The 19,743-nt window shown below is 49.2% G+C and overlaps 1 protein-coding gene across 3 annotated transcripts in view; it reads left to right on the top strand.

Moving 5' to 3' along the window:
• KLHL24 (kelch like family member 24) overlaps window positions 1–19,743 on the top strand; it is a 211,490-nt gene that overhangs the window by 98,907 nt on the left and 92,840 nt on the right. For all 3 annotated transcript variants that reach the window (XM_069617834.1, XM_069617836.1, XM_069617835.1), the window contains exon 5: window positions 13,955–14,073. In XM_069617834.1, the coding sequence (XP_069473935.1) occupies window positions 13,955–14,073 (119 nt within the window). The remainder of the gene's footprint in view (window positions 1–13,954; window positions 14,074–19,743) is intronic.

The raw sequence follows: 19,743 nt of genomic DNA, 5'->3' as shown, positions 1-19,743 counted from the left end.
GATTTCTGAACTCTGTCCTGGAGGGGCAGAGGTTCAGAAGGCCAGCCTAGTTTATTGGAACAGGGTAACCCCTGGACAAGCCAGACCAATCAAAGTAGTGATCGCGGCGGTAAAGACTAGGTCTCAAGAGGGGTGAGGGTGACTGAAAGCCCGCAATGAGCACACAAAGCAAGGACACTTACAAATTACTCCAAGCAGGTGTTATATTAAAAATATAGACACATTTATTACAAGGCATTTGTAATATTGACCATAGCAAAGAATCACGATAAAACTCAAGTAAACCAACACATCACCATCAAATACAATATATATACAATTACCGACGGGTCTAAAGAGTTAGAAGCACGAAATATGCAGACCATCTAGATGGGGAGGAAAACAGGCAGTGCAAGTAATCGTTTAGACCCAGTTCTCCTTCAGATGCCACCTAACTAGAAGGAAGTCCGAGCCCTACGAAGAGTGGAGCCTTGTGCTCAAAAGTACCTGCACACGCTGGTGCCAATGGGCCAAGGGGAGTCTCTTCATGGAAGTCAGGCAGTTCAGAGTGGTGAACAAAGGAGGGCGAACAGATCTCGGCTACTCAAGCACGGCCTCCACTTGCGGGCAGAAGCAGAGCGCAAGTGCAAAAAAGGTGTGCTGTTTAACACAGCGAGGAAAAGCTTCGGGCTACTGCAGGAGGGCGACCAGTTCCTAGCGTTGCTACTCACCGGTCCCCGATGCAGGCAGACCCAGGCTTCTCCGTGTCAGCTTCAGTGCTAGCAGGTTCAGATACGAGCAGGGGACGTCCCGGCGTCGTGTAGATTCCGCGGCAGCGGTGAGGATGTCCCAAACGCAGTGAACCCGCACAGTTTGTTACCACAGCAGGGCAACGAAGCGGCCGTGTTTATTTCAGCCCAATGTACACTTCTCACTTCAGACCTGGGAATGCCAAGTGTACGAATCGTGTGAGAGTGTCAAGGACTCGGAATATACAGCAGCAACCTGACGGCGGTTACAGAGCAAGACTCCTGGGTAAGCTGGTCAGTCCACTGGATGGCCCAGAGACGCTTCCGAAGGCTTACGTGCAGGAGATGATGAAAATGCCGAGAATAGTTGTTCCCACTATTCCAAAGGGTCGAAGTACCAGTACAGGCCTTCTCGTTCGATCAGAGGCAGAATGGTTTCACAGGGCGACAGCAGTGCAGAGGAGCAGTCCTTCAGCGGGTCACCAGCGATTCCTCGGTTCAGCCTCTTGGTTGCAGGATACTTGGCTCCTGTATCCGTCGTTCGTGAGAACTCGGGAGATCGTCATGATAGTGGTGTTTTTAGCCTCCTCTTATCCAGAGTTCCCTTCGCGCCAAAACGGAGGGGACCCAATGGGAGATCTGCTCACAAAACACTCACACCATACGTGGACCTATCACGGACCACGGTGGTCCCAGGCATTCAAGACACACTAGACTCTCTGGCACCCAGGATGTGTATTGGGACCAGACATCCCAGCCCACATCCTGGAGGCACACACAAGGCCTGTAGAAGCCTGCGAAAGCATCTGTGTTTCGCGGGAAAGTACATGCCCAAATAAAGAAGGCCCTGGGTCGGCTCGACCTGGGGAAGGTGAAGGGGGCAAGACGGTCAGCGGGCAGGACAAAGAGCCTCTTGGTCTGGCCATTTTGGGAGCCAGTCCACCATTTTGGGCTAAGCGCGAAAAACACGCTTAAACAGCCAAAAGGATCCCAAAACACAAAGAAACAATTGCTGCCACCAGTCCCGTCCGTGATTGACTTGCACCATTCGTTAACAATCCAAAGAGTGTCTAGGGCCTGTAGAGTGACTAGAGACCCAAGAGAGCAGTAACTTAGCTTACAGTGCCCTCTTGTGTCATGTTGCGCTAAAGCTGCAACATGATAAAAGAACTACGGAAAACAACGTTTCCCGGTACTGACTGTCTTAAGGGCATGTCAGTTTCCCCGTAAGAATGGAGTGAAAGCCCAGAGGAGTGCGGCGGAAGGCTGCGCTTCTCTGGCAAAGTCTAGATCAGGGTGAAAACAACAGCAAAAAGTTTAGGGGCTGCCACATGGAAGGAAAATTACCCACAGTTAAGAAATCTTTCCTAACGCACATCTATCCCAATTTCCGATTCTTCTTAGTGCCACCAGTGTTGGTTCTTCTGTGAGAGTGACCCTGTGCCATAACTTGCACTCGAAGAAATAATTCAAATGTACTTCTTAATTCTTGAGAACTGGGGGGAGGGGGTGTTATAACATAGCATTGCTTGGACGTTGACCTTCCGAGGATGGGCAAAGATGACCTGGAGCCACGTAGTGTCTGTGTCGTTATTCTGATGGGTGTTAACTCGATCCGGGCCGCCCGATGCTTGGATCCTAATTCTCACCTCTCGTTTACTTTGTACGCTGTGATACGTTTCTTTTACAGACTGGAGCTTTCTTCTCCCTATGGGCTTTGTCGTCCACTCCCAGTCTCCCGCCTGTGCCACAGATCGCGAGCTTTAAGGACCACGGATCCTACGGATACCATTTGTCAGAAGCTGGCCCTTATGAATGTGGTTTAGGTGCCTTGGGCCTAACCCCTCTTTGCACTTATTGTTTAGCTGAAATGCTCAACAATCAGTTATGGGTAGAGGGGAGCATGATGTAGTGCTGTGTCCTGCTGCCACCCCTATCTCGATATAGTCATAGCCCCAGTCTGGTCACTCCACTCCAATGTCATCAGCAGTAGCTACTTGCACTTTTAAAAACACCTTTTCTCCAGCATGGGGTCTGGCATGGATTCACATGCTCATGGATTCACATGCTCATGGATTCACATGCTCATGAATATTCCCCGTCGTCAGGCTGGGAATCCTCGGTAAAGAAAAAACCAGTATCAGTTTCGTTTCTGATCTGTCTTTCGTAGTAACAACCAATCACTGGTCTCTGCGTCATACTGACCACAGCCAATGACTGCCCTCTACCTAAGCACCGCCTCTGGCAGCCATCTTCAGATTTTTACCGCACGTTCATGTGTTGGGATCCTCGTGCTATTGCTCTCGAGCGTTAGTGCTATTTTTTCACGTTTTTTCTCAAAAACTTCGTTTTTTCGGTCAAAAGAGCCTCAAGCTCCACCGACTCTCCATCCGATCAACGGGGACCCGTGTCGGATTCGTCTGCGCCCCTCAAGGGTGAAGATTTCGTCGAGCTACGCTTTTGGAGGACTCCAGAAGCTTCTCAGGCCCGGACATGGCCCAGGAGAAGGGAAGCTCGACGCCCGGAAAGCTGTTCAGGATCTGCCCTGGATGCCAGCTGCAGAACGTCTTTAAGGAGGACGAACACTCCTTTTGTCTCTACTGCTTACATGAGGACAAGACGCACGTGGAGAAGGACTGTGCGTTTTGCGGCAATATGTTGGAGCGGACCATGAAGGACCGCCATCAACGTCTCGCCAACTGGCTGGAAGGGAAGAGCCCGTCAGGCGAGAAGAAGAGGAAGAAATCCGAGCGGTCTTCTAAGACCTTTGAGGACGCCCCGGCGACGGGGGTCCAACACAAGGCCAAGCACCGTGAGTCCGCTGGCACCGGGAGCGCCGAACGGTCGGGCTCTACGGGCGCCAGGCAGGGCGCACCCTCCCCGGCACCTTCAGCCACGAGCAGACGCTCTGGGTCGGGTAAGAGGAAGGGCGAGCACCCGGCAAAGCTCCTGGAGAGGCCCCGGTCGAGCTCGAAGGCCCCATCGGAGGGGGAGCGAGGCAGTGTCCCCCCCCTCAAGGATAAGGCGGCCCTGGCTCAGCCTGTGGAGGCTACACCAGTGGTGGCGACCTCGGGGCTCAGAGTCTCCCTGCCACCTCGGAGGGAGTCCTCTTTTGTGCCCATCGATAGGACCCCCGTGAAATCCCCGGCGGGGAAGAAAAAGGGGGGGCAGGGCGTCGTCGTAGATTCGGCCTCAACCTCAGAGGAAGAGCTGATCGAGGTCTTAAGCCACGGCCTTGGCGTGGAAGAAGACCGGCCCGTCGGGATGGATCCCGACGCAGGTGACGACGACATCGTCGAGGGTGCCGACGGGGCCCCTGATCGCCCGTCGGATTCCCCTCTGCCAGCGCCGCAAGACAACTCGGCGGCCATTTTGTTGGCTATACAGTCCTTATGCTCAGAGATAAGGACGAGACTACCGTTGCCGACGGAGGAACCTCTCCCGTCGGGGGATCCTGAACCGGGACCTTCTGGTGTTCCCCCGCCCAAGAAAAGAAGGATTCACCCTCCACCTCCTTTTCAGCCGTCGCGCCCCGTCCAGCCCTCCTCCCCGTCCACCCGAGGGGATGATACGGGGACTGACACGGCAGCGACGGGTACGGACGACGAGGTATACGACGAGGATCTACCGTCGTCACCTCCCACCAGGGCTTCTCCGCCCGACGAGATTGGATCGTTCCACTCCATGATCGCCAGGGCATCCGAGCTTTTCCAACTCTGCCCTGAGGAGAAGAAAAAGGAAGGATTCCTTTATCAACGGCGCGAGGCCAAGAGGAAGACGGTCCTCGCGGTGCCTCTACTGGACGACATTTGGGATGAGGGCCTCGCCCTCCTCAAGAACCCTTCCACGACGCCAGCTAGAAGAGACCGGTACGAGAAGAAGTACCGGGTCCCGGACGCGGCCCCCCTGTGCCTCCGGGCGCAGCCTACCCCGGACTCCGTCGTCTCCGCGGCGGCCAGGAAGAAAGCGGGGGGCGGGTGCGGCCTCCACATCGACTTCCCCACCGACGGCGAGGGAAAGAAATTGGACGCTATGGGACGCAGGGTCATCTCGTCTGCAGCGACGACGATTAAAGCGGCCAATGCCTTGGCGATCGTGGCCCGCTACGACAGGGAGCTATGGTACAAACTGGCTCCCCTGCTGGACTTCCTACCGGACGACAAGAGGGCGGATGCCCTGGAGATCCTACAGGAAGGTGAGGTGGCGTCGGACCACGCCATCACTATTGCGACGGACATCGCCGACACTGGGTTTCGCCAGTTGGGCAACGGCGTGTGCCTTAGGCGGCGTGGATGGCTCAAGGCTACGGACTTCCGTCAAGACGTACAGACCAGAGTCCTGGACATGCCGTTCGATGGGAACAACCTGTTTGGGAAAACAGTGGACGATTCCCTTCAGGCCATTAAAGCGGACACTGAGACGGCCCGGGCCCTTGGGGTTCTGCAGCAACGACGGACGCCCTTTCGGAGCAGCGGAGGCAAGGGCGCCTCCAAAGGTTCCGGCGGCGGTTTCTCCACCTACCGTCAAGCGGCCCGCTCGTCGTCTCAGGAGGCCTACAGAGGACGAGGCAAGTCTGGCGGACCCCGCCGTCGTCGCCAAGGAGGTCAAGGCGGCAAAGCCTCATCGAAACAGGATTGAACCGGCCGTGGGGTCGTGCCCCCACCGAAGCACCCCGGTGGGAGGCCGGCTGGCGAGCTTCGTCAGCGTGTGGGAGTCCATCTCCACCGACCGTTGGGTGCTGGACGCCTTAGCCCGGGGCCACGCGCTCGAGTTTCAAAGAAGGTGCCCGCGCGTCCCCCCCATGGCCAGGAAAGAGCTTCACGTCCCTCAGCTTCTCCTGGAGGTAAAGGCGATGCTCAGGAAGGGCGCCATCGAACTCGTCCCAAAGAGGCTTCGGGGCTCCGGAGTTTACTCGAGATACTTCCTTGTGAAGAAGAAGACAGGAGGATGGCGCCCCATCCTAGACCTGCGACGTCTGAACAAGTTCATCAAGGCGCAGAAGTTCCGGATGGTCACCCTCCAGCACGTCCTGGGTCAGCTGGAGGAAGGAGACTTCCTGTCGTCGTTGGATTTGGAGGATGCCTACTTCCATATTCCCATCCTAAAGGGGCACCGAAAATTCCTCAGGTTTGTGGTCCAAGGGCGTCACTACCAGTTCAAAGCCCTCCCCTTCGGACTACGGTCGGCACCCAGGGTATTCACCAAGTGCCTTGCACCGGTGGCGGCGCAGCTGCGCCGCGAGGGGATCCACGTCTACCCCTACCTGGACGACTGGCTCATCCGAGCCAAGACGAGGGAGCTCGCCGTGGAACACGGCAAGGACCGTCCAACTTCTCACGGACCTGGGATTCTCCGTGAACTACGCCAAGTCCCACCTGGTACCCGCGCAAAACGCACTGTTTCTGGGAGCGAAGCTCGACACAGTGTCCCTTCTGGCCTCCCCGTCGGAAAAAAGGACCAGGTCCATCCTGGGCAAGGTACAGCGGATGTTGGTCTCCGACGCGGCCAAGGTGAGGTCCATCAAGTCCCTCCTCGGAATGATGTCTTCTTGCATCTACCTCATTCCCATGTGCAGGCTCCGGATGCGCCCGTTGCAGGAGTTCCTGGACGCGCGCTGGATCCAAACGACGGGCGGCTTCGAGGAGAGGATCACACTCGACGAGAGTTTCCGCCGAGCGATCCGGTGGTGGGGCAACCGCGCGCATCTGACGGCGGGCATGGACTTCCAGACCCCAGACCACCAGGAGACAGTGACCACGGATGCCTCCCTGGAAGGGTGGGGAGCGCACACCGAAAATCTGCACGCAAGAGGCCTTTGGCTCCCGACGGAGAAGTCCCTCCATATCAACGTCCTGGAGCTCCGTGCAGTGTTCTGGGCCCTCAGGTCCTTCCTTCCGTCCCTCAAGGGCAAGGTGGTGAGGATCTTCACCGACAACACCACCACCATGTTTTACATCAGGAAACAGGGCGGAACCAGGTCCCCAGCACTGTCCAAGGAGGCGCAGGACCTGTGGCATTGGGCCGTCGCCCAAAGGATGTTTCTGGTGCCGTTTCATCTGGCAGGGATAAAAAACACCATCGCCGACTCACTCAGCAGGGAGCTGCGCTTGTGCCACGAGTGGGAACTACGGCAGGATCTAGTGGATCGCCTCTTCCGACGGTGGGGCACACCCCAGATCGACCTGTTCGCGACAGCGACGAACTCCAAGTGCCGGAGGTTCGCCAGCAGGTTTCCCCAGGCGAGGAGCATGGGCGATGCTTTCTCGTTCCCCTGGGAGGGCCTGTTCCTCTACGCGTTCCCTCCTTTGCCACTGCTAATCCGGCTCGTCAACCAGCTCAAGAGGTCACGGTGCAGGATGATCCTCGTCGCACCTGCGTGGCCGAGGCAGATATGGTTCCCGGACCTTCTGGACTTGTCAGCGTCCCCGCCAATCAAGCTGCCGGTGGACGCGGATCTACTCTCCAGGGAAGGAGGCGCCATCCTCCACCACGACCCGAAATCGCTGAACTTGCAGGCCTGGCTCCTGCAGCGCTAGAGTTTGGAGGATACGACATACCGGCCGACTGCAGAGAGGTTCTTGCAAAGGCCAGGGCGTCCTCGACTCTTAAATGCTACGGACACAAATGGAAGAGGTTCTCTGTCTGGTGCCACGCACAGAAGATTAACCCTCTACGGATTACGGCTCCCCAGGTACTGCCGTACCTGCTGACGCTGGCCAAAGCTGGACTGGCACACGCGTCCATCAAGATTCATCTTGCTGCGATCTCCCGATACACCAGAACCACGGGCCGGACGTCCTTGTGGTCTCATCGTCTGGTGAAAGAGTTCATGAAGGGACTGTTCAGATCGTTCCCGCCGGTGAAGGCTCCGGCCCCGGCGTGGGAGCTCAACGTGGTGCTGACCAAGCTCATGGGACCTCCGTTCGAGCCTCTGCACTCGGCCCCGTTGAAGTTTCTGTCGTGGAAAACAGCGTTTCTTGTGGCCATCACCTCCGCACGATGGGTGGGAGAGATCCAGGCCCTTTCCTGCAAGGCCCCGTACTTTTCACGACACGAGGGTAGTGCTCAGGACGCACCCCTCCTTCATGCCCAAGGTACCGTCGGACTTCCATCTCAACGAACCCTTGGTGTTGCCTGTGTTCTTCCCGTCGCCTTCGTCGCCGGCTGAGAGGACTTTGCACTCGCTGGATGTGGCTAGAGCGCTGAAGTTCTACGTGGACCGCACGAAGTGTTTTCGGAAGACGTCACAACTCTTTGTGAACTTTGGACCTGTCAATCAGGGGAAGGCTCTCTCGAAGGCTTCCATTTCCAGATGGCTCTCTGGCTGTATCATGTACTGTCATCGGTTGGCAAACCGACCGCTGCCTGGCCGTCCGAGAGCCCATTCCACCAGAGCGATCGCAGCTACCACGGCGTTCCTTTCTGGTGTGCCCCTGCTGGACATATGCAGGGCTGCTACTTGGAGGTCGACGCACACCTTCACGAAATTCTACTGCGTCGATCGGGATTCCAGGGAGGAGTCCAGGGTCGGCCAAGCAGTGCTGCGCAACCTGTTCGCCTGAGGTGAGTCTGGTGAGGAGGTAAGATGCTTAATGTTGAGTTTGATGTACTGCTTAATGTTGAGCCTTTGCCACCTCCCGTGGTTGTGCATGTGTGTACTGCTATGTATTCTTTATTCATGAGCATGTGAATCCATGCCAGACCCCATGCTGGAGAAGGAACAAGTTACTTACCTGTAACTGTTGTTCTCCAGCATGGGTCTGGCATGGATTCACATGCGAACCCTCCCGCCTACCCCTCTGCGGCTCTTCACTTGGTCATACTGCCACTTCACGTGCTTCCAAATCTGAAGATGACTGCCAGAGGCGGTGCTTAGGTAGGGGGCAGTCATTGGCTGTGGTCAGTATGACGCAGAGACCAGTGATTGGTTGTTACTACGAAAGACAGATCAGAAACGAAACTGATACTGTTTTTTTCTTTACCGAGGATTCCCAGCCTGACGACGGGGAATATTCATGAGCATGTGAATCCATGAGCATGTGAATCCATGCCAGACCCATGCTGGAGAACAACAGTTACAGGTAAGTAACTTGTTCCCTCTCTGACCGCCAGAGAAGTCTCATTTATTTATCCTTGAGAAAAAACCTGAAACGTTGTTTTGCCACCAGATCCCAAGCATTCAGCATGCCTGTTATGTTAGAAAGACTACTTTCTTCCACTGACTTCGAGTGTGGTACAAGTGTTGCTTTTAACCACAATAGCTCTGTGTCAAATCTTGGAAACCTCAACAGAAGTAGCCTGAATTCCGAAACACCATTGACAAAAACAGTTTCCTCCATTAATATGAGATGGAGACTAAAGGGCTAAACTGGGGGTTTTAATACGGATTGGTTACTTGGGAGAATTTAACACCAGACAATAATCTCGTTGATCACCCAATACTCCCAGTAAACTCATCATATAACCATCTAGATTGCAAACTTAGAGTATATTGGGAAAATGAGATAAGGAGGGAGACATTTAACAACTGAAGGATAAAAGTAAAAGGTTGACGTTAAACAAATCCCCAAGCCCTTCTTTATGACCCTTGAAGTCGATTGCACTTTAGAATTAAAGCGAAAGTCTTACAGGTCAAACAGCGTGGAAAGAATGCATGCGTCAATGTTACTATACAGGCAGTAGCCTTGGACATAGTACACAATTCGTCGGGCTGGCGTGATGTGACAGGAACCTGTCTTGTCATGTCGAGTGCGGCTCAACAGCTGCACTTGCCACAGAGGAATAGACTGCTTTAGCCATGAACGTGCCTTGCCCTTCCCTCCTCCCTTCTCCAAGGCCATTGGCTGGCCACAAGCTCTTCACACCTCAAAGTGGCGGGACAAGGGAGGTCGGGGGCTGAAGAGGGAGAGAGTGAGGCTACCGGAGGGCGATTCTGAGATGTGTGCAAAATGAGGGATCATACCAAAATAAAATGAGGGATCATACCAAAATACCGAATTTCGAGAGCCCCTTTTAACCCCGTGTGTGTTTGTGTATATATACATTTCTGAGGGTTGTGAAGGGTATCGGGTGGAGCGGGGTATCTCCCCCTGCATATATATGCGGGAAAATGGGGTGCAAAAAAAAGGAAATTTTAGTATTAGACATTTTTGTCCCGCAATAATCTCACAGATCCCAACATTTTGTAAGTGTTATTCCTTAGAGGAATAACACTTTTACATTTCCCCAGATTCATTCACTTGGAATCCGAAAGTGTTACTTTGGAACATAGCCCATCACTTTTGCTCCCCACTCCATGCGCTCACGTTGCAGCTTGGAAATAGTGCGAGGGAACGCAACCACCAGAGAGCTGCCGGCGCGAGCTCATTCGGCTAAAAAAGTGGTAGCCTGTAGTTTACCACTGTAGTGGTGAAAAGAAAGGAGGCATTTATTACCACAACGATATAAAACGAGTTTTGCATCCGTCTCTTTAAAGGCAACTAAAAGGTTGCCCACAAGATGGCAGACCAGCCCAGTCTAAAGAAAATGATTTGCAGCACCAGCATCGTACACAAGGCGACTGCAACTTCATCAAATACTGTCGCCAAGAACAGCGCATTCTCTGGGGGGAGGCGGGACAGGGGAAACACTTCTGCACTACAGAACCCCAGGGTTCTATCATTAAAGCATGTTTCCTGAGTAAAGTGCCTCTGTTCTACTTCACAGAAGATGCTGCTGGGGATCTGCAGGCTCACACACTCTTGAACAGGGGAGGGATTGGGCCGGAAAAAGACAGAGGAAGTTCTCTGCTCTCTGACTGTCCACGAGTCTTCTTAAAGCCGCAAAGCACACATTTTGACAGACTGCATCTGAAAGTCGTCTTTTGCGCAACAGCTCAATGAAAACGCCGAGCTGCCCAATGCTGTATGTATGTCTCATGCTTTGCACACATTTCACTGTCGGGTGACTATTCTGACAGAGGAAATGAGCACCACACCAAGAGTGCATTGCATGCTCAGAAGGAATGGACGTTTGAATTGCTAGCACAGACATGTTTGATAAATTGATGGTCATTCTTATGTTCCCAAAATGCACTTTGTTTGTATGCAAAGCAGCACCATCCTACATAGAGGCCAGGCATTTTATTAGACAATTAGCTCCACCCCCAGTCCCACCCACACCACTGACAATCCGGGCTCACCTAGTCCTGCCCACACCACTGACACCCTCCTCCTCCCCCCCCCCCACACACACACACAGAGGACCGAGACCAGGGGTACAGGAGTAAAGTTTGTCCATTTTCATCACTGCTTTTGAAGTAATGTAGAAATGTGTAGATTTGGCGCCGGGGATGTTCTGCGCACACAGCGCCTGCATCACTTCTTAGGCACCGACCGTACTAGGCTTTTCGACGCTGATGCTTCAAAACCTCCCCACCACCCTCAGAACGGCGGCGGAAGAATTTAATGGGGGCTTGTCGCGCGTTTGTTGATCTCCGTTACCTGCCACCTCACCGGGTGCCATCTCCCTTGCCTTGCAGCGGCGATGGGCCTGCTGCGCACTTGAAAGCAATGTCAGGCAAGTGGTTAAAGAGGCAGTAATATTTTATTGATTATTTTGAGACCTAAACAAAACGAACCTTTGCATAGAACAGTTAACACTTACTTGAAAGAAGTTATAACACAATGAATGCAAGGATAAGCACTCCGATGTATACTTTTCAAGATCAAAAGGTCATAAGAACGATAGTCTTTAGAGGTGCAACAAATGACACAAATACAAATGATATAAAAAGACCCCACCAGCATATTAAAGAAATAATCACAACTAAAAAGAACACTGCAGTATACATCTAAACATGAATTCAATTACAATGATGCAAACATTTAAAAAAAGAAATGGAAACATGAAAACAATTGACCAAAGAAATATGGAAAAAGACAAAATAAAGATAATTATTTTCCAAAGTATATTTATTTGTTTATTTATTTATATGGCACGCCGAGCCCTGGGACATCTGGGCTCATTTCTTACAGGTGCATATGATACAAGGCGCGGTTTATAGTCATTTGGTCGAAAACAAAAATGTCCAACGTCATAATGTTGATTTTTTTTTAATACTTTTTTTTTTTTAATGAGGGGGTTCCCTCTACCCCCCCTTTTTTTATTTTAACCTTTTTTTTATACTTACCAAACCCAAAAAATACATATAAATAAAAAAAGATTAGATTTGACTTTTTTTTCGACATTTTTTGTTCGACATTTTTGTCATTCGACTTTTTAATTGCGACATTATGACTGCACACCACAAGGCGCATTAATTACAGTTACATATGATACATTTGTTAAAGACAGATTATTACAGATAGAAAGTGGTAGAGAAAGGAGCAGAGTTAGCAGTTGAAGATGAGTATAGTCGTGGGATTCTCAGACTTCTTGCGAAAGAAGCCATGTTTTAGAGTTTTTTTTCTAAATCGATGGAAGGAGGGTTCTGTACTTAAGGTCGGTACTGGGATGTTCCACAATTTAGCGGCTAATGATTAATAACTTGGGTAAAGTGGTGTTGGGGACTGCGCGTTTACATGACTTGGGTTGTAATCGGATCCCCTGTATTGTGTAATCCTGGTGTGGCTTTCACAGGGTTCTAATATGAAGTTCACACTCTACAAAAAAAAATGACATCTTGCTCTCCTCACACTACCCCAATACCCGGATCATGTTCCTCCAGATGAAGGTCAAGGTGTCATTCTGTTGCCCCATCAATAGATGCTCCAGGTGGAATGTCTAGCCAGATGTGTACCCCAATACCAGGTTGGCAGTTAACATCTACTCCAGGGGTAAACTCATGGCCCAGGGCAGCAATAAAAGTCTTCTTGTTTTTGACACCATCATCCTACATCTCACTGAAGACAATAAAATACAAACTTAATTAATCAAAATTCTGTCAGCTGTACATTTTGAACTACATGACCTGTCTTGTTTCTGTGAGCAGGGCTGGCTGTGGTGATGAGGATAGGAAATAGGCGGGAACAAGAAGGAGCTCTGGCAAAGTTCGTCTTGCTGAAAAGCTGTTATGTCCTGAAGTCCAGGGGATAGCCCAGGAAACTCCCAGATATGTCCTCAAGCCAAGCTCTCGCAGGCCAGTGTCAGAAGACTGGGCACAGGAAACTCAATGCAGAAACAGCCAAAGCCTCGCATACTGTTTAGCAACTGTCCAAATTAGTATGTCTGTCTTGCAATTTGTTGACATTTTTTGCTAGGCTGAGTATTGTGACTAATGAAAAGAGCAGAGTCCAACTTCTATTACTCACTCAAAAGTGTTTCTTATTTAATCACTATCGGACATGTTTCAAATGTATAATGATGGGCATTATTTTGTTCCCATAATGCTCTTTGCTTTTATGCAAATGGCCATACTTGGGTTCTATGAAAAGATACTGTGTTGCATGACCTGGCCTGGGGCTCTGCCCCTCAGCCCCGGCACATCCAACCCCCAAAGCCCCCACTAACTCACCCCCTCCCCAGTTCCCCCAGTAAATGTTTTCCATTTCCAGCACTGATGTCAATTACCTACCCTCCCGACTCATCAGGTCCTCAGTTCATGGATGGCTTCGAAACCTCACCTTTTCAAAGTATGATACCCTGGAAGGAGTTCATTTTGAATGTGAACACAACTTGGGTTCATCAACAGGGTCTCCAAGGTTGGATAACTGGGGACATGAAAGAGCACCCACAACTCAAAGTCAAGAAATGGCAGTGAAGGAAGGAATTGGGCAATGCCTTTCCTTTTTGTCTAATAAAGGGTGTTACAATTTTGGGAATTGTCGCTCTATGCAAGGATATGCTCTCCTGAAATTCAAAGAGTAGTCGCTCTACATAATATAACATGTGATCCCACTATGCTTTAACCACTGGCATTTAAGTCCCAATGTTGCGCAGCAGTATTTGCTCATGTGTGCTTTTGTTTTTGGAATATTACTGCACTTCGCAAATATCCCTGAATGTGGTTGCCAGAATGACAATTTAACTACTCTAAAAATTGGACTGTTTTTTTTTCTTTCTGATTGATCACCTTTAAATCCATTCCCTCCCATACACTGTTAAGACACCACTGTTTTTGTTTTCAAACACGAGGCTTTTGCTAGGTGGACCGCAACATTTGTGATGTCTTGTTCCAATTTAGCATTTGCATGGGTCTTTGGAAATAATGAAAGTAAAGTCATTCCTTGTATGCTGTGTGTTTACAGGGGGCAGAATAAATAGCCGTGATGTCTGGATTTATAACTCCCAGCTTAACATCTGGATCAGAGTGGCTTCCTTAAATAAAGGAAGATGGCGTCACAAAATGGCCGTCCTGCTTGGCAAGGTAAGCAGCAAATGGTTATTAACTACTGTGTCCTGCTAGTTTTTGGAACCAAAGCATTGGAGTATCACCTTAGAAGCGATGACGGACATGAGCTGTACTAGTATTAATATAATCCTTCCTTAAACCCTACCGTGCACGCATGCAACTCTAAATGCACAAGTTCTTTCCCTTGCAGAGCTGTTGCAGATCGCAATAGGGGGTTATGGGTCACACTCCCTATGTACTCATTAGGCAGCAGAACAATCAAGGACACAGCAGCACACCCAGCTACCACCTGTTCTTTTTGGAGCTTATTATGTGGTAATACTGACATAAATGGGTGCAGCCTGTTTGAACATGTATGAGCACAGCCAGCATGAAAAGGGTTTTTATACTTGCATTTGTTGTGTGCAAAGGCATCATGAAAATGTGTTGGAAATGCTCCTGTGCACTATTGGTGAATGTTATCTATTGTGTTTTTTCATGTGTTATTATACAAAACTAATTGAAAACTGTGGCTTTTTACACATTTTGTTTTTTTTTTACAGAAAGTACTGTAAAATGCAGCATTGTAACCAATTATTTTACATTTTTTCCTTGGAGGCAGGAGAACCCCCTCTAATCCTGCTTGGTTGGTTCAGACTCCCTCACTATGCTCGGTCGCTCCTGCATATTCAGCCCAAACGTTTACACCCTGCCAGTTCAAAATTCACCAGCTGCCATTGTCTGGGAGCACGTAATATATGTTAGGTCATGGTTGTACATGGTTAAGGGTTGACTCTGGCTGTGGGAACTTTGGGTTCCATCAGGCTGTTTGCAGGAACGCACATGTTACTCCAGAACTTCAATGTTGCCAAGCTACAAGGAAGCTGCTGAGAGGTGTCCGTAGAGAGGCTCAGCATAGTTACATGCTTGCACTGTGCTTTTCAGCATAGAGCATTATGAAAGGGAGTGTAATAAGCCGAGCTCACTTTCAGAGGGATAAATGGCAGCATCGTTTTGAGTTACAAAATGTAAAAAGCTCAGGCTAGTACGCTCTCACAGATGACATTCCAAGACACACCCATTCAAGTTTCTTTCCGCAAGCATATTAACACTGCGAAACAGGTGCTGCATTACTGTGTTTTGTATTATTTATATACATGCATTCACTTACTTGGTGAAAATCTGAAAGCTGTGAGGAAGTCATGGCGACCCCAGGAGGAGTCACCTATTTTCCTAAAAACATCTTAACCATAGTTCACATGATGTCACAATCATTGTGGTAATTATCTGAAACAGTGCATTGCATAATATGTGCAGTATGACCTCAGCCCAGCCATGTGTTTGCCACATTTATTTTCTTTTTGGCCCTCTCAAATTAGTCAAATTTCAGCTGAGATGTGAAAAATATGCCCCTCTCTTTTACAAAAATGTTAACCCCAAGAGTGCCACTTTTGACCTCCGGAATCCAATTAAGATTCTCCAGTTCCCTGTCGCCTGGAAAACCTAATCTTATTTGCAACAAGCATGTCTCTGGTCCACTCCTCTGCTTCTCCCTATGGTCTCAAGCCTTTCTGCTTGGAATTAGGCTTATTCTTTCTTCGCATAATTTGCGCACCTAACGGGTGGTTTAACCCAGGTGTGCAGCTTGATATTTGTTGTAATCCTGTGCGGTGCATAATCCTGCCATCTAGTAGTTCATAAATGGCATCTAGCTTTTAAGGGTCAAAGGGTACCACAAAAGTAGTGGAACTTAGTTCCAGTCTGCCCTACCCTCTTGCCCCGCTTGCAACTGACTCCATACACATGCTTGCTCTCCCTTCCCCTGATACCTGGGTCCTGACCTTCCTCCCCTCCACCCGCAGCACTGCGGCCGTACTATCAAGACTGAAAGAAATACAGTGAAAGAAATTGCATCTTAAACGACCACCATTACTTTCAGTCGTTGTCAACCAAAGCATGTAGCGTTGGGCACCCTCCTCTTTCTAATCACGCAGCATTCACACTTCTAAAGGGCAGGCCAAAGGCTAAAACTACTCCTCCCAACCACCAATTAACTACACACACAGCAGTGCCCACAGCAATGTCACGTTAGTCCTGTTTAAGTGCCGAAGACCAACACAGATTACTTAATCACTATGGGTGCGGGGCTATCGGGGAATGGGCTTTGTGACCCAAGCAGGCTATTGAAATAAACAATAGCAAACCAGTGTTGTGGTATGTTATTGGGCATCTGTATACTGCCTTTTAACATTGGTTTGATTCCAAAGTGCTGTGGGATGAACACCTTCGGGGACCATAGTCAAGGTCAGTGGAGAATAGTAGTGTGGTAAGTAGTGCTTGAATGCACTCAGTATATGTGCAGCTAGGGGGGATTAAGTGGTGTATAGAGTGGTGTAGAGAGTGCATGCCAGTGCTAGGTGTGGTGCGGTGGTTGTGTGAGATCAGTAGAATGTGTGCAGCGAGCCATTTGGACTTGGGTAGCTGTATTCTGGCGGTGGTGGAGTTAATGAATGGTATTATGTGTGCAGCTAGGCTGATTTTCATGGGGTACAGCTGTGTTCTATTGTTTGTTGGTACAGAGAAGAGAGTTAGCATATTGGTGTGTTTGAGTGTCTGTGTGGATTGGAGGGAGATCCTGTTCCTGTCGATCTTCAAGTGCCTGTCAAGGTGACTGTATCTCCCTTTGGGGTTCGGGGCTATTAGGCTAGGTCATCTCTGTGTCTTGTTGGGTCTGCAGTTGCCTTTTGGAGTACCGCTGCATCCAGTTCAGTTCTATCGGTCCTACCACTACATCCTAGAAATGATGGCTGATGCTCATGAGCCCGGTCCAACATCACCGTCTATGGACATCCGTGTGCCTTGCTGAGTCTTCAATTGCTTGTTGGTGGTACCTTCTCAGTGCGGTTGCTTCAAGTTCTATACTAATGGACATACAAGTTCATCCTAGATATGGTGACTGGTATTCTGTGAACCCGAAGGTCCAGCATCTGGCCAGGCTTTGTTGTTTGTGCTGATTCTGATTTACACAGTTACGTACAACCCATCAATGTCCCTCACAGGTACTTGCCTCACTATTTTCAATGCCTGATTTCTAGAGCATATTCCCTTGAAGGTGGAACTGAAGTTAGAGCATAAGTGCTATTGGATAAAACATCTCTGGGTCCGGGTAATTGTTTAACAGCGGGTGGTCGGGTATTCCCGTCCTAGTTTATGGTGCAAATTTGTGAAATAACTGCATCAAAGTCTCTTGTGAGAGCTCAGTGTGCTAGAGCGTTCAAGCAATTATCTGATAGGAGAGCGTAGTGGATAAGAGCAAAAACAAAGAGCAAGCCCAGTAAAGCATCAGGATACAGGGTTTACTGCCCCCACATAAAGAGTTCCGGGATCAGTTCACAGGCAGATAAAAATAAGCATCACATGATCCAAGAACATTCATGTCTAGTGGACAATGACAGACAAATCTGTGCCAAATCATATCGTAGAAGGCCCTCTGTATGTAGTTATGCTCAATACATTCCCAGATAAGTAGGCTTAGCAAAGATATAAGTGCTATTAGGCCCTCAGTATGTAGTTCTGCTCGGTTCTATTGCATTTTTCGATTTTTGTAGGGCGCCTCACCAAAAGACCTATTTCTTATAGACCATTTTATGCAGCCTACAAAAATAGAAAAAAAAGGACATTTCTCCAACGGGTCCTGGCATGCCCGTCAGCCCCAGCGTGCACTCGTCTGGCCGTTTTTTTGATTAAAAAAAAGGATAATTTTACCGAATACCGTTCTGCTCAGAGGATTTCCAGTTTACAGTGCCTATCACACACATTGAGTGACCTTATCAGTTCTAAGTACAAGTATATTTAGGAAGCATTGGGTGGCTGTAATTGCTCGCTTGCGCACCCAGAGAGGTTACCCATGTCTATCTATATTTGTTTTATATGCTGGTATTAATTTGTGCGGTACCAGCACACAGCAAGTAAGGCAGAACATGTATTGTATTAAACCATTTTAGGTTCACCACCAACATGACAAAATTGTGCAGCCAATTCAAAGAATAGAGGTCAAATTCCTATGGGCGAAAATAGGTCCGAAGAAGGCTTTAACCTCCTATCCCTTTAATGAAAGATGCTCATTTTAGAGAGAGAGAGAGACAGAGAGAGAGAGGGAGAGAGAGAGAGAGAGAGAGAGACTTTAAGTCTTTAATGCACTGTATTATTCAGTCACTTGTCAGCCTCAGGAACGCCTTTTGATCGCCACTTCTTTTCCTGCGTTGTTGATAGGCAAACCCTTCTCTGCATGGACCAGGACATGAAAAATAACTTCTCTGAGTTCACAATGCATGGAGATAGTTATTCATTGGATGGGCATGAACTGGCTGAAGCCAACACCACACAAGACAGGGCTATTTATCAAAACTAAGCACTAAAATACCCAAACTCTTCCTATTGGCCCTCTGCAATCCCAATTGCCATGGTACACTACCTCAACTATTCCGATTGACCATAACCTCTATGTCGCTCCCAAGATAAGCGCAGACCATGCTCCATGTGGGCCACTCTAGCATTCCTACAGAAGCCTGTACCTGTACATAGATTTATTAACGGTGCACATCGTTCCAACTACAGTTCTCTTGTTTGACGCCTGCACTGGCTGCCCATTTAAAGATCATATTTTCATGAACATCCTCTGCAAGGCCCATCGGGGCTTCTGTAACCCTCTTTCCAGAGATGCATTCCTACTGCATGTCATCATTTGATCCTCCACCCTTCTCTGTTCTCTATTTTATAACATGCCCGCATATTTTAGCAGAACCGCAATGTCGCTGGATCTTTCAAATTTCTGGCGTTGCCACTTTGGAATTACCTGCTGCATCAGACTTAGAACCCTTGAGAAGTACTTTCGTCTCTACAGGACCATAGAAACCTTGTTGTTCTTCCTTCCTCAGTCCATACTCCTTCTATGTATCTGTAGTCCTAGTGGGAAAATGCCCCTGGGCGCAGATAGGTTCTATAAACCTATGCCATAGGGACTACATATTGGTACGGGCCTGTTTATTTGGCCCCATGGATGGATGGTACCTTTTCAAGGACTAAATGTCTACTGCATTGTTTATGTGCAGGAAACTACTTCCACCAAAAGCACAAAGGAACCAACTTGATAGGACTACTTTAGTCTCACTCTTGGTAGGTAACATCTTCCAGTGTACTTATGAGAGCTCTCTTCAGTTCAGGAAGTTACTGTGAGGAAATGACTACTCGGCACCACACCACTATACCAGCAGTCATCTCAAACATAAAGGACAAACGGGCACAGCCTCCTTTGCCTAGTGTGGTAGTCTAGGGCATGGGGATGCTATATTTCTAGGTGGGGCGTGAGCCGATAACAGTAACAACCCAAATAACTTGGCCCAAAATAAAATCATGTCCAATCAAGTTTCTATAAAAATATAGACTAAAATTCAAAGAACGAACTAGAAAACACTAGCAAAACCCATTGCTATAAAGAAAACACATGAAATGCAGACTGTTGTAAAAAGGAAAACTAGGTAGATGAGCAGGAGTGTTCGGGTACACGATTAGCAAAATTTCACTGTTCAAAGGATATGTCTTTGACAACAAGGCAGAGAAAGGGGGGACTCATGGTACTGTGGTCCCAAAAAGTGGACTAAGGGGACAGGACCTCTTCACGGTACATTAGTTCTTGTGTTGATTGCT

This window comes from Ambystoma mexicanum, chromosome 10, assembly GCF_040938575.1.
Source record: "Ambystoma mexicanum isolate Mex_15411 chromosome 10, UKY_AmexF1_1, whole genome shotgun sequence".
Classification (NCBI taxonomy): domain Eukaryota; kingdom Metazoa; phylum Chordata; class Amphibia; order Caudata; family Ambystomatidae; genus Ambystoma; species Ambystoma mexicanum.
This window is presented reverse-complemented; position numbering and strand designations above follow the sequence as displayed.